The sequence below is a fragment of the Nyctereutes procyonoides genome, unplaced genomic scaffold, assembly GCF_905146905.1.
Source record: "Nyctereutes procyonoides isolate TBG_1078 unplaced genomic scaffold, NYPRO_anot_genome, whole genome shotgun sequence".
NCBI lineage: Eukaryota > Metazoa > Chordata > Mammalia > Carnivora > Canidae > Nyctereutes > Nyctereutes procyonoides.
The window spans coordinates 12,330,952-12,344,653 of NW_026575041.1; the positions used below are offsets into that span (position 1 = coordinate 12,330,952).

At 39.8% G+C, this 13,702-nt stretch overlaps 1 protein-coding gene across 2 annotated transcripts in view; it reads right to left on the bottom strand.

The window, feature by feature from the left end:
• DLG2 (discs large MAGUK scaffold protein 2) overlaps positions 1 to 11,020 on the bottom strand; it is an 885,772-nt gene extending 874,752 nt beyond the window's left edge. For both annotated transcript variants that reach the window (XM_055320441.1, XM_055320437.1), the window contains exon 1: positions 10,844 to 11,020. In XM_055320441.1, the coding sequence (XP_055176416.1) occupies positions 10,844 to 10,921 (78 nt within the window). In that variant the 5' untranslated portion in view covers positions 10,922 to 11,020. The remainder of the gene's footprint in view (positions 1 to 10,843) is intronic.
• Between the last annotated feature and the right edge of the window lie 2,682 nt (positions 11,021 to 13,702).

Sequence of the window (13,702 nt, forward strand, 5' to 3'; positions counted from 1 at the left end):
AGATCTGATCATAGGAAATACATGTGGGAGCATCCATCTCAATGGTGTGTGGAGCCACTTCTGGCCAGAAGAAGGGATGGCCTGGTATTTGGAAGATCTGAGTTCAAGTCCCAAAAGTTTGACTGCCAACTGCACTGGGCACGAAATTTCCCAATCCTCATGTTTCCTGCATGCTCAGTTTGCTTACTTGAAAGACATGGGCAATAATGCAGCAGGGTAGTTAAGAATGTGGATTCAGATCTAGTTGGCAAGGGTTCAGATCCTGCCCCTAAAACTAACACTAATTGTGCATCTCTGGGCACATTAATTGACTTCTATGTACCTCATCTGTAAAAAACGAGGACATAATAGTATGTAGCACATAGGATTATTATGAGGATTAGCTGAGTTAGAACATGTAAAACCTTAGAACAGTGACTGGCTCATCATAATGACTTTTGATAAGTCTTCATTAACATTTCTATCAACATTTGTAAATGGAAGGTTCCTTCTGGTTCTGATATACAATATATGGAGCTTGCCCTCTCCCTTTTTTCCAAGACCTGAAATAAAGCTACGAAGGTGATGTGATATATTCACCAGCTGGGAGATGAACATCTTGAGTCATTCAGCACATAACACTTCACTTCAAATAAGTAATGTGCCTTGACTGGCATTCACCAAACACACGGAATCACTCTCTTGAAAATCGCATGGTATGTTTCGAGAGAGGGGAGGTATGAGAAAGGTAGGAGACAGGGCAGGGTGGGGGTTAGACTTTTTATATGAATGATCTAGGATTTATTTATTAAAAAGGAAACAAAAACCTAGAATTCACCTTTAGTCAGTGTACTGACAATTTTCACTTGTTAAGATGCTTTCCTTAGTAATTTTTTTCCTCTAACAAGTGGCAGGGATATAATCACACAACTCCTCACTCTATAAAACTAGGATGGGAGGGTAAGTCCATTCTGAAGCCCGAGGGAGTAGTAGAGTAAGAGGTATCACTAATGAAGGAGTTACCAAAAGCTGCCTTGCATCCCTTCTGGAACGATGCAGAGTATGAAAATGAATGGACTGGGGGATCCCTGGGTGACTCAGCGGTTTAGTGCCTGCCTTTGGCCCAGGGCACGATCCTGGAGTCCCAGGATCGAGTCCCACATTGGGCTCCCGGCATGGAGCCTGCTTCTCCCTCCTCCTGTGTCTCTGCCTCTCTCTCTTTCTTTCTGTTTATCATAAATAAATAAATAAATAAATAAATAAATAAATAAATAAATAAATAAATAAATCTTAAAAAAATGAATGGACTGAAGGAAAGGAGAGAAGGAAGGAGGAAAGAAGGAAATATTAAATGTTTTACAATGAACCAGATGCTTTACATGAAGTTTTTAATTGAATCAAAAAACCATGCAAGGATGGTTATCATGATTTTAAATATATGAGAACATTAATAATTAAGGAGATGCAGTTATTTGCTCAAGGTCACCCAACCTGTAAGATGTTGAGTCAAATTTGAACTCAAGGCTGTACTCTTCCACTGTCATATTGTTGTTTTTGGGTGTGTCAACAAGAGCATTTACAAAATGTATAAAGAAAAGAGGTCAATAAAGGTGACAAAGGATTTATCCAAGGAGCTTAAGAAATAATGACATGAAAATAAGTCCTAGGCCAGAATGATGTTCAGGAAAGAAGAAAAAAAAATATTTTTCTTATTCTCTTATATTATTCCAACCAACAACCTCCTCCAAGTCCCCCATAACCAACATATTTTTTTCTCTCACTCAGCACATTAGTTTCCACTTTTTCTGTGCTAGAGAGTCACCAAAATTTCTCGTGTCAAACTGTATCATAGTTCGATACTTCTGTGAAAGTGACACCAATGTCACTGACTTCTGCCTCAGACAATTCTTTCATCATATCTTGCTGCAAACAATAGTGAAAAATTGGATGCCCTCCTCATAGTACCAACTTTCTCCCACAGTCAGTGTTGAAGAAATGTGGAGTGCACAGTATAGAAAGCAAAAAATTTCTGTTTGTAAATCAGAGTAACCTACAGTAACAAGTGGGTGTGAAAGGGAAGAATTGTATTTGAGGAGTTTTATTTTATTTTCTTATTTTATCAGATATGCTGGGTGAAAAGTTAGCATTCACTTCTCTTTCTCTGTTGATTAATAAACAGAATATGAAAACAACAGTGATCCTTCAAAACCAGCTCATTCCTTCCCTTTGCCCTTACTTCTTCCTGCCTTTGCTACTATATGACCAATTTTAATAACTCCTCCTATCTCTCTCACAAGAGTAGTGGATTATAACCCTGCAGAGGCTCTGTGCTTATTAGAGCTTACATGCTTTGGAGGAAAAAGAATATTCAATTGGCTATATATTTTTCCCTAGCAATGATAACCCAACTCTGGGGACTAAACATTGGACATTACTATGTATGGCCATCATGGCATCATGGTATATTAGTCTCTTCAAACTGCTGTAACAAAATACCATAGACTAGGTATATTATAACATATTATTCCCTCAAAGTTCTGGAGAAGAGAAGTCCATGGTCAAGGTTATTGAAGGGTTCAATATCTGATGAGAACTCTCCTCTTGGCTTGCAGACTGCTTCCTTCTCACTCTCACATGAGGGAGAGAGGTGAAAAGGAAGGAAAAGGAGGGGAAAGGTAGAAAGGGAGTAGGAGAGGGGGAAGAGAGGAGGGAGAAAGAGAGAAAGAGGCCCAGAGAGAGAGAAGAAGAGAGAAATCTTTGTCTTCTTACAAATACACTAATCCTATCAGATTAGGACCTCCCTATTACCATCTCATTTAACCTTAATTATCTTCTAAAAGCCCTATCTCCACATCTCAACATATAATCACACTGGCGGCTAGGGCTTCAATATATGAATTTGGGGTGGGGAGATGCCATTCAGTCCATAGCAAGTGTGGTGGGGATTCTCTACTAACCTGACTTTTCAGATTGAGAAGGTATAAAAAACAAACAATTCATACTCAAATATAAGCCTGAAATCTGGCATGTAGGACAAAGCAGCTGGAAAATTTCACAGTTTGACATATCATTGTTGGTGGTTGAAGAGAACTCTGGTATTCTGCTGGTTACCCTTTGTTTCATTTTAGTATTAGTGGCATGGAGAATGGAAAAGAAAGAGAAACGGAGCCTCCTACCCCAGAGCTATACAATGCCTCATATTTCCTCTTCCTTCAAAGAAAAGAGGCAATAAAGAAGTGTTTCTTATCTTGCTCCCACTTTGAAAATAGGTAGATTTTCCACTATATTCTTCTTACTGATGCTTAAAGACATTCCAGGTCTGTTGTGTATATTCATTTGACATATGTTTTCTTAATTTTTCTTAATGTGAGGCATTGTTCTAGGTGCCAGGAGCACAAATAAGATAAAATCTTTCCCTTTAATGACTCACAGCAAGTCATAATTAGAAGCAGAGAGTATTAAAATTGAAAGGAATGTGATTGCAGATGAAGAACCCAGAGATTAAGAGACAGCCAATGTAACACAGGCGGCTGGGACAGAGTAGTTGACACACAGGCCTACTGTCCCCTAATCCAGTCTTTATTCCCATATAGCTCAGAGTTCTCCATCCACTTCAGTCATCCAACCAGGGTTTATTTAGGGTCTACCATGTGCTAGGTAATAATTTAATAATTAGGGGAAATAAGACTACCTCAGATGAATTGAGTGAATACTATAAAGCATTATTTAAAGTGAACTGTTTTTTCTATCAACCCCCCAAAATATAGTATATATAAATAAGACTTGTATCTTATCTGATTATCAATTTTATCTCTATAAGAATCATCATGGTTGAGCTCCCATCTCAGATAGGAGAGTTTCCCTTTCCATCTTCACCATAGGAATACCATTCTGCAGTATACTGAAGACAAAACAAAACAAGACAAAAGCCATTCTGCACTAAAGTTCTATAAACTGTACTGAAGGTAAATTATCTGGATATCTGGTTTCTAGAGGACCCCCAGTGAAAAATCTGATCTTATTTCCAGTCACATAGTTATTCAGTAGAGATGAGGCACAAGTAGATGAGAAGATGGCTATTGTGCTGGTCTATCCTTTCTTCACATCAATGGCTCATCCAATCCAAGAAAAGCTCAAAGAACACACAAATGGTTAGGGTGACAGGCTCTGATTTCTGCCAGGTCTGGCCCCGAATACTGGTTTCACTATTTATGATTTTGGAAAAATTCTGCAACATCTTATACCTCAGTTTCTTCAACTATAAAATTAGAACTAAAATGAGATTACCATAGAAAGTAGTAGGGAGGATTAAATGAGATGATACATATAAAGTGCATGTCATTGTACAATGCAGTACTATTATTATAACAATTTTACAGTGGTTTTGTGACCTATTATCTTCCTCCCCAGCCTACCTTCTTCTCCTTCATTTTAGCCATATCTTTTATCCTGTCTTTTCCCTCTGGCTCCCTCTCTGTCCTGCTATCAGCTGCACTTTGTGTTGTTCCAGGGTGGGTAGCAGTGCTGGGACTTCAGACAGGTGGTACTGCCCATTTTGTTGCTTGATTTACCTGCCAGGTGACAAGGGAGAACTGCAGGGCTGCATTCAGCGTGGACAAACACCTGTCCTGTCACCACAGCCAGCAGACACCGCCGCTGAGTCATGCTGCTGCTCATGACCGATGAGCTCTTAAAGACTCAGAAGGCTCTAAGAAAGGGACTTGGGAGGACAATCTGTCCATCTCTCTCAGGGTCAGAGTACTTTTCAATCTGCCATGAGGCAAAAATAGATGTAGGAAGATTCTATCATTCACTAAGAATTGGAGAGTCTTCAACATCAGGGTGTTGGTTCTTATGCTTAAGCTAAATTTCTGAATTTGCACTTATATTTATCTTTTAAGGGGAAAAATTAACTTGATATCTAGCTCACTGTAAACATCTGTCATATATACAGTATAACATACAGCATATGTTGTATAATATACAGTACTCTGTATGTACTATAGGTATACAAACGTACACACACATACATACAGAGCTTCATTTACTGGTTCAGAGCTTGAGCTCTAGAGTTAGATATGGTGGCTAATTCTAGCCACCTACTGGTGATGTGTTTTTGCTCTAAAAACATCACAATGGTAACTAACTCAGAAAATCCTCATATTAGCACATTTCTTAGCTCATAGAAAGAACTCAGTACAAGTTAACTATCATTGCTGTTTAGACATATAATATATATTGTGAGGCCAGAAGCCTTTTGTAAGTTTTCTGATCTGCAATCTAAATGGTCCCAGATTGGGGATCCCTGGGTGGTACAGCGGTTTGGCACCTGCCTTTGGCCCAGGGCGCGATCCTGGAGACCCGGGATCGAATCCCACGTTGGGCTCCCGGTGCATGGAGCCTGCTTCTCCCTCTGCCTATGTCTCTGCCTCTCTCTCTCTCTCTCTCTCTCTCTCTCTCTCTCTCTCTCTCTGTGTGTGTGTGACTATAATAAATAAATAAATAAAAATAAAAAAATAAAAAATAAATGGTCCCAGATTGATTGCTTTTCATTTATTTCTTCTATAACCTTCATTTCCATTTTCCCTCTTTTTATTTACCTTCCTAAATCCAGAATAGGACACATGATACCAGTGGAGTCTCATCAGCACAGAATAAAATGTGTGATATATTTTAGGATTATCTACTAAATTTCCTTATGCCAAGTATTGTTATGATTTGTAAAGACATAAAAGTGATTTAATAGCAAGTGTAACCTTAAATACTTTATTTATATTAATTCATTTATCCTCAAAATTAACCCATTCATTACTCATTTTTTCAGCTATGCCATACTTCATTGATTCTAAATATAAACTTTTATTTTTATATTTGAACATCTCTGAAATCAAGATACATCTTGCAACTGATAGTGTGTTAGTGTGTTAATTCCATTGAAAATCTTTTTTTCTTAATAATACATGAAATAATGGAGCATCTTATAACTGATGACAACCTTGAGTCAGTGAAATAGAATTTGAGAGATCACCATATTCCAGGCATTCTTAAGGCCTTGAAGTAAGGGAAACAAGATGGGACAGTCCTTCATTCAGAGAGTCCACATTCTGATGAAGAATACGGGGAAGGAAAGATGATTACAGCCAATGTACAAGTAGCTGTGGGAGCCAATGGAAGATCCATACTGGGCTGGTAGGGGCCAGGGAAGGTTTTCTAGTGATGGTAATGTCACTTAAGATTGGAGTGTAATTAGTGAGGAATATACCTAGTTTGTGGCTTGCTAGCTAGCCAAATAGAAGAAAAATCCTAAAAGCTAGAAAAAGCAGGGACATTCAGGGATTCGAAAATAGTTCAGAATGCTCAATTTAGAGTTTCATGGAAGAGGGGCAAGGTTTAGTGGTAAAGGGAAAGCAGAGGTCATATCATGATTGGCCTTGTAGACCATGTTAAAGGGTTTGGATTGATCCTGAGGACATTGGGGGTTCTACTAAAGCATAGGTGTTACTTCCATTTCACAAATAAGAAAACTGAGGCCTAGAGGAGTCAAAATGACTGGCTTTAGGCTGGATAGCAAAGAATAGGACTAATTTAAATCCTTCTTTCCAGGTCTTTACTTTAAGCTCAATTCTTTCCATGTTATGCTAGGGTCACTCAGTAGTATGTAGTCCATACTGCCAGCAAATGCATTACTAATTTATCCTCTATTTTAGTCTATATTGAATTAATGTGTTTGGTTTAGATGAAAAGGAAGGTAGAACCAATGTGATGGTTCTTAAAGAATTCTTAAAAGTGACTATGGCCTCATGTCAGGATATTCGGGCTCAGTTACATACATCACTTGTAGGTTATATATCACTGCTAAGCTCATGCACAGCTGTGTCTATTAGATGATGGATACTCATGCCAATCTTTCCTAAATGCATTATGTATCCACTTTTCAGGGTATATGCTTAAACAAAAATAGTTAAATTTAACAATTAAAACAAAAACAAATGAAAGAAGCAATGCTGATGGGGCAGTGATGGTTCACAATTTCAAGGGTTTTATACTCTTGCATATTATTATGTCACCAGAAATTGCATTTCAATTTATTTCAAAGCTTCTTCAGCTGCCCTTTTAGAGTAATACAATCTAGAGATGGACTAAATTAAGTAATTTAGGTTGAAATGTGACAAAAATGCTTAAAAGTAAGACACTAACGTCTGAATTAATTACATAGGGTCAAAAAAAAAGAGAATAATTATCTGAAAGGAGGTATTCTTTTGTAACCAGTCAGTTTTGATTTCATATTATCACATTTAAAGTAATTTTGTTCAAAGAATTTATTGGTATGCACAAACTGTCTTTTTAATGAAAGAATAACAAAGAGCCTTTTGCTTTTCTTTTTGGAAAAATGACAATGTGAATCACCTAATATCTTTGACTCACTCTAAAAAGAAAGTGCATCTGCAATTGCCAAGCATTTAGGTTCCTTTTGATGAAAGACACATTTGGTTTCAATAGAAGAAGCAATGAGTACAAATGCCAATGTTTAGGTTATGATGATATGACAATTACTAGCTATTTAAAAGTAATAATAGGCACCAGGATGATAGCTTGCTATACTTACCCAACTAAAGAGGACAAAGAGTGTAAAGTCTTTAATAACAGGACAGACAATTGTCTATTCAAGATAGCTTAGGTAGAGTCTTATCAGAAATAAGGGGGCTGAGGTACAGGATCAATAACTTTGATTCTGTAAACCTCATGGCTTTTGAATTTTAATATCAAAAGAGGGGGACAAGACAAGAAGGCACAGTTAACCTTATTCAGGCAAGGTAAGTAAGTGACAGATGGAAGAGAATGCTACAGACTCAAGGAGTCATTTTTGGAATAGCTTGGTAAAAGTTGGGCTCAAATTCCAGCACTGATACTTACTACTAACTTAGTGTTAAGTTGGGCTAGCTACTTTTCTTTCTTGGACTCAAGAAAAATGATTTCGACCTTATAGGATTGCTGCGAAGATGACATAAAACTGTATGCATAAGGCACCTGCTGTATAACGTGTGTGGATGAGGGCTATCATTATTATTGTTGTGCTTGTTATTATCATTACATTCCATGCTGCTATTTAATTCTATTGGCATTGAATGAGGTAAAAGAGTAGACCAGGCAACCATGAATAAGGCATACTGCATGTTTAGGGATGGCATTTAGGCTTGCACATTCCCAATTAGCTTTTCAATTAACCCCAGCCTTGAGGAATACACTTCCCAGACCAAACCTGAATGCTAAAATAGGACTGATGGGCTATGATGGGTGCAGGTTGTTTCATTAGAGTAGGAGGAAATAAACTATGCTACCTATTGCAAAAAGAAGCCAAAATTTACAGAGGGTAGTAAGATAAACCCACAATCACTATCTATGATATAGATTTATACCCCCAAATACTAAACATGCTATGAATCTAGCAGTAGTTGCTTCACATTTAAATATATCAGTCACTTTGTAAATAAAACCCAATAATGATCTCATTTTATTCATCTTCCTCCATTTTATAATAAAGTATGACAACATATAGTCAGCAGCACTTTATATCCCCCTTCGTGTTTGCAATTATGTGATCTCTGATGCTACAGCAATACTTTATATGAATTTATTCAGCTTGCACTATCATTTGTTAACTGTCTTCTCAGTTAAACTTTATTACTGAACTCATTAGACAAAATATTAAGCCAGAATAGTTGGTTTAAATAAGGCATATAATACAATTAGGCATAATGAATAAATAAACTATTTCCATTCACCAAGGATCAACTGAGGGCCTTTGTTGTCCAAGGCAGTATACACCTTTTAATTTATTCCCGGAACTCTGTTGAATTACAAACCCATGAAAAAAAAAAAGATGCTATTTTCCTATTAGTTATTATCACCTGGCATTCAAAATGAACTCCTCCTAGCTCCCCCGGCTAGCACAAGGTCATTCAAGTTAATAATTTTCCTTCAGTCTTTATTACTCAGAGAGCAAAACTTCAGTTCTCCAATGTTGATTTCCTTACTCCCTGAGTAAGAGAAATAAATAATTTAAAGCCAATAACCCCACCTTTGGTTTCTTCTTACCTATCCTAAGCATCAGCCTCCACAGACTGAAAGGGAGGTAGGTATTACAGGGACTTTAATAGTTTCTCCCCACTCTCAAGAAGCAGGAGCCCATCTTACTTTGTTGGATTACCATCCTTTTAGGTTCTATACAAAGCGTTTTCAGACTGCTGTTCTCCACATGTAGGCCCAAGCCTGAATTAAGTGCCACTGGGAGATTCAACTTTTCTTTGCATACTAATTTGGCATAAGGCATTATCTCCCTGTGGCTCTCAGAGCCATTTGTGGTCCTGACAGTCCTCTCATCCATACAACCTATAATTTTCATAAGAAGAAGGCACTTTTTCAAAACATTTGCTCCAATAAGAGACCTACTTACAAGTCTGTTTCCTTAAAAATCACTTGAGGAAAAAAAAAAAAAAAGCCAAAACAGAAAAAACAAAACCCCCCAAATCCAACTGTTCAATGTATATGATGCTGGTACATGACAATTAACATTTGCAATCTTGTCACCTGGGATATACAGAATAGGAAAGGGATCAATTCTACCCATCCTTGCCCTCCTCCCCCACCACAATTGCCATTAAATAACAAGTCTGTCATCATTCATAACAATCCTTTAGATCTGGGCAGTCTAAAGATCTACATCCCTAAAGTCAGAAGTCCAATAATATTTTCTCTTTTCACACTACAAACAATCATATCTCAGGTTTATCCCTGGATTCTTGTCCATGTTATCAGCATTTCCACTCTAAAGGAACAAATAACAAGTCAAAGTGAAGGAACCTTTGCAGTTGGGAGGAAGGACTATGCCACAGGCCAGGGAAACCACCTATGGGTCAATCTCACGAGGAGATTTAAGGCAGAAAGGAGACTGGACCAATGATCCTCCAAGAAATATGGTAAAAAAAAAAAATCTCAATTTCATAAAATTTTATATTCTAGGGAAGTTTCCCCAACACCTATCAAATTGAACACAAAATTTCCTAAAAATGACAATTTGGTCAGTGCCTCTGAAAGCAGAGGACAAATTAGAGAGGAAAGCTTGCAATGCATCTCAAGACTTACAGGCCATTTTATTTTCTTAGAGAAAGATAATTAATGAGGGAATTCTACACGGAGGTTCTCCAGGAGGAAACAACTAGTCATGCTGAATAAAAGAAATACAAAGCCGCTCTCTATATGGCCATGGCTACCCAATTATAAATATAATTCTTACTCATTGTAAACACTTTTGAAATGATGGCTTGGTTGATCAGAAAAGATACCAAGCACCCCTGTGGAGTCTGGTCAAGGTTGCTGAGAGTCCCAACCAAATACGTGTTCTTAGGACACACACTAGGACACAAGTACTGGAGAAAGGCTCCAGGCTTTATTATGCCCTCTTCAGAACCAAACACTGTAGCAATAAAAATAATGCTGTGTAGCAACAAGTTTACTAGAGAGCTCCTGGAAGAAGCAAATCTTTCAGCTGCTCAACTGCCTTCACTCTATGCCATTTAAAGCAATATTAAGTCTCTGTCGAGACACTCTTATCAATTGATGATTTCACCTAATACTCTGATTAGCGGATGGCCCCCCTTAACCCCCGGTGCTCCCTTCCCAAGGAGCAGAGCTCCAAGAGTTGCCCCTTCCGTGAGTGGCATGGACTACGTTCCCAGGGAGAAGCAGGTTCTCATCCCAAGCTAACAAGGACTGCGTCTGTACGTCTGTACCCAGACTGGCAGTCTAGAGCAAGCAGGCAGTTGGCAAGTCGGAAAGGTAATCCTCGTCCCCACTCCTTCCATACCTTCTCTGATTTAGCCTTCCTGGCGTTGTGCACGAACCTGCGACCCAGCTTCTTGGCATACCAGATAGAGGCAAACATAGCGATGCCAATGGAAGGAATGCACAGTGAAGCTGCTGCACAGTCAACTTCCCACCTCGGCTCAGAGGCGAACGGAATCCGGCTGGAGCTGTCACTTGCAGGCTGTTGCTTTCTCAGTTCCTCTCATGCTGGTTAGCGAGGCGGGGGGTGGGAGGAAGGAGGGGGTGGGGGCCGGCAGTCCCGTTCGGCCGGTCCGCAGGTATATTTACATCCTGCCAGCAGGAGGTCCGGGTGAGGCGGGTGCTGCCTTCAGGAGCCGGCTCGCACGCATCCAGTCCCTAAGTGTCTGTCTGCGGTTCCTCGGGCACCGTCACCAAACTCCATGCGTGTCAGGAGGAAGGGAAGCCGCAGTCAACTCCTCCGGGAGGCGCCTCACCTCCCGCTCGGGGCTCCGGCATTTGCACTCCTCGCTTGGCTTCCCTCTGTCTTGACAGTACGTGCTGGCGGCACTGGCCGCGGGAGACAGATCCACATACAGCTCACAGGTAGATCAGCCAATACAGGAGCTGCCAGGCACGGGTGGGGGGAGACGCGAGGCCGCCACGGAGCTGGCCCCGGGGCCACAAACAGGTGGCCCTGGAGCCTGAGCCCCGCTGGAAGCTCTAGGAATCCGCAGCTGTTAGGTGGCTGGAGAGAGAAGTGCCTGCCCCTTGCCCCCTCCCCAACTTCTTTTGGTCCAAGGAAAAGTCTTATCTCTCATCATCAGCCAGTCTTATCGACAGCTTGCGAGGGCAATACTTTATTCCTATGGAGACTGGACTGGGACAAAGGGCAAATGAGCAGGAGAAAAAGTGTAGTCCCAAATGCCTGGGTAAAGGTCCTTCGTTTTCAGACACATAAAGCAACAGAGGCCTCTCTTACAAGCACAGGTTTTCAACATGGGACCGGGGGGTGGAGAGGGGCTTAAATCTACCTTTCAACTGAAATAGAGCAATCTCTTCTTCTTCTTCTTTTTTTTTTTTTTTTTTTTTTTTTTAAGCCTAGAGTTTTCTTGCAGTAATATCCACTGACAAATGAAGGACTCTAATACCACTTTTGGGAAGACAGATTTACAGAAACTCTTAAACCATGCTCCTCTGAAGAATTTTCACATTTGATTCTACCACCAGGTGCTTTCAGCTCCAAGTATCTTATTAGGGCTTAGATTATTACGTGAGGCATTTTAAAGATAAAGTCAATTTTAAGGGACAAGTGCTTCCTCCAATGGGAGATAGCAGTTAAGCTTTTATCCATCTTACTAAAGGACAAAAAAATAGACTGTTCATCTTGGCAAGGAAAACTTTCCTTTCAGTGATACACAGATGAGAGTCAGTCCAGTAAATACTTGCTAGCTGATCGGACAGGACTGCCCTAGGAGCACCAATGGCCCAAAGAATGTCAACACTTACAGACACTGGAAAAGAACCCCCTTCTCTCAATATAAGTCACTTGAGGTTTACTCTCAAACAGGATTGGGTCGTCAGTCAGCCAGAAGCTCTTTTTATAAGATATACAATAGTCCTTCCTCTTACATGTGGAGGATGCATTCCAAGATCCCCAGGGGATGCTTGAAACCATGGATAGTGCCAAACCCTACACATACTATGTTTATATTTTTTTTTCCCACACGTATATACCTATGATGATGTTTAATTTATAAATTAGTCACAAGAAGAGATTGACAATAATGAATAGGATAGAACAGTTATGACAATAATTATAATAAAAGTTATGCGAGTGTCATCTCTCAAAAATAATTGATGGTATTGTCATCAGCCTTCTTGTAGTCATGTGAGATGATATAATGCCTTCGTGATGAGGCGAAGTGAGGTCAGTGACGCAGGCATTGTGACATAGCATTAGGCTACAGCTGACCTTCTCACGCTAAGTCAGGAGGAGGATTATTTGCTTCCAGACAGTAGTTGGCTGCAGGTTACTGAAACCTTGGAAGCAAAACCATGGATAAGGCAGGATTTCTGGGTTAGATATCCTGGTAGGCTACTGGAGGCAGAACAAGGCAGTGTGGGATAGGGCAGTGGCTGTCAAGGCTTACGTTTACCTTACTCACTAAGGCAACACTGATGCCTAAAACAGGATTTAGTTTTAGCACAGTGAGATCAATGTATGTTTGTTGAATGGATAAATGACCTGGTTTTTAACTAGGGCTTTGCTTCTAACCTCCTTGTTCTCTCCCAACTTGATTTACCTCATCTGTAAAGTAAGACAGTTGGGCAGATGATTTTTAAGGCCCCTCCCTGCCCTATGAGTCTATAATTCTGATTATGAGTCTTCATGTGAGTGCTGAACAGAAATGTGTAGTGTTCACCAGGGATACAGACTCTGGTAAAATGACTCTGTGTTCTGAAAAGCTAACAGCAGCACCCTTGGGGCAACCCAGATCCTTCTACCTTCTTCAACCTGTGCAACTGCCACCTACGGTTTGGTTTTGCCATTTGCTGTTTCTTTCGCTCTGTGTTCCCACTTCCTATGAGCAGGACTTTTCTTGAATTTCCTTTGTCACTCTTCAACAGCCCCTGTGCAAAATTCTCCACATCACACCCTGTACTCTTTGGAGGCAAAATGCCACAGAAATCCAGCAAATAAATAAATGATAACTCCTGCTTAGTTTTCAAAGAGCTACTCGGCAGGACCACAGCTTACCCTAATATTGCCATGATGCTAAAGGTATTCATTATTCCTTCATACAAGTTTGTCCAAACCACATTTTTGTCGAAAGACTATTCAGTGAACAGAATAAACTAGATCTAAAGGGGAGGGGGGCAATACTTCCTAAATTAATGA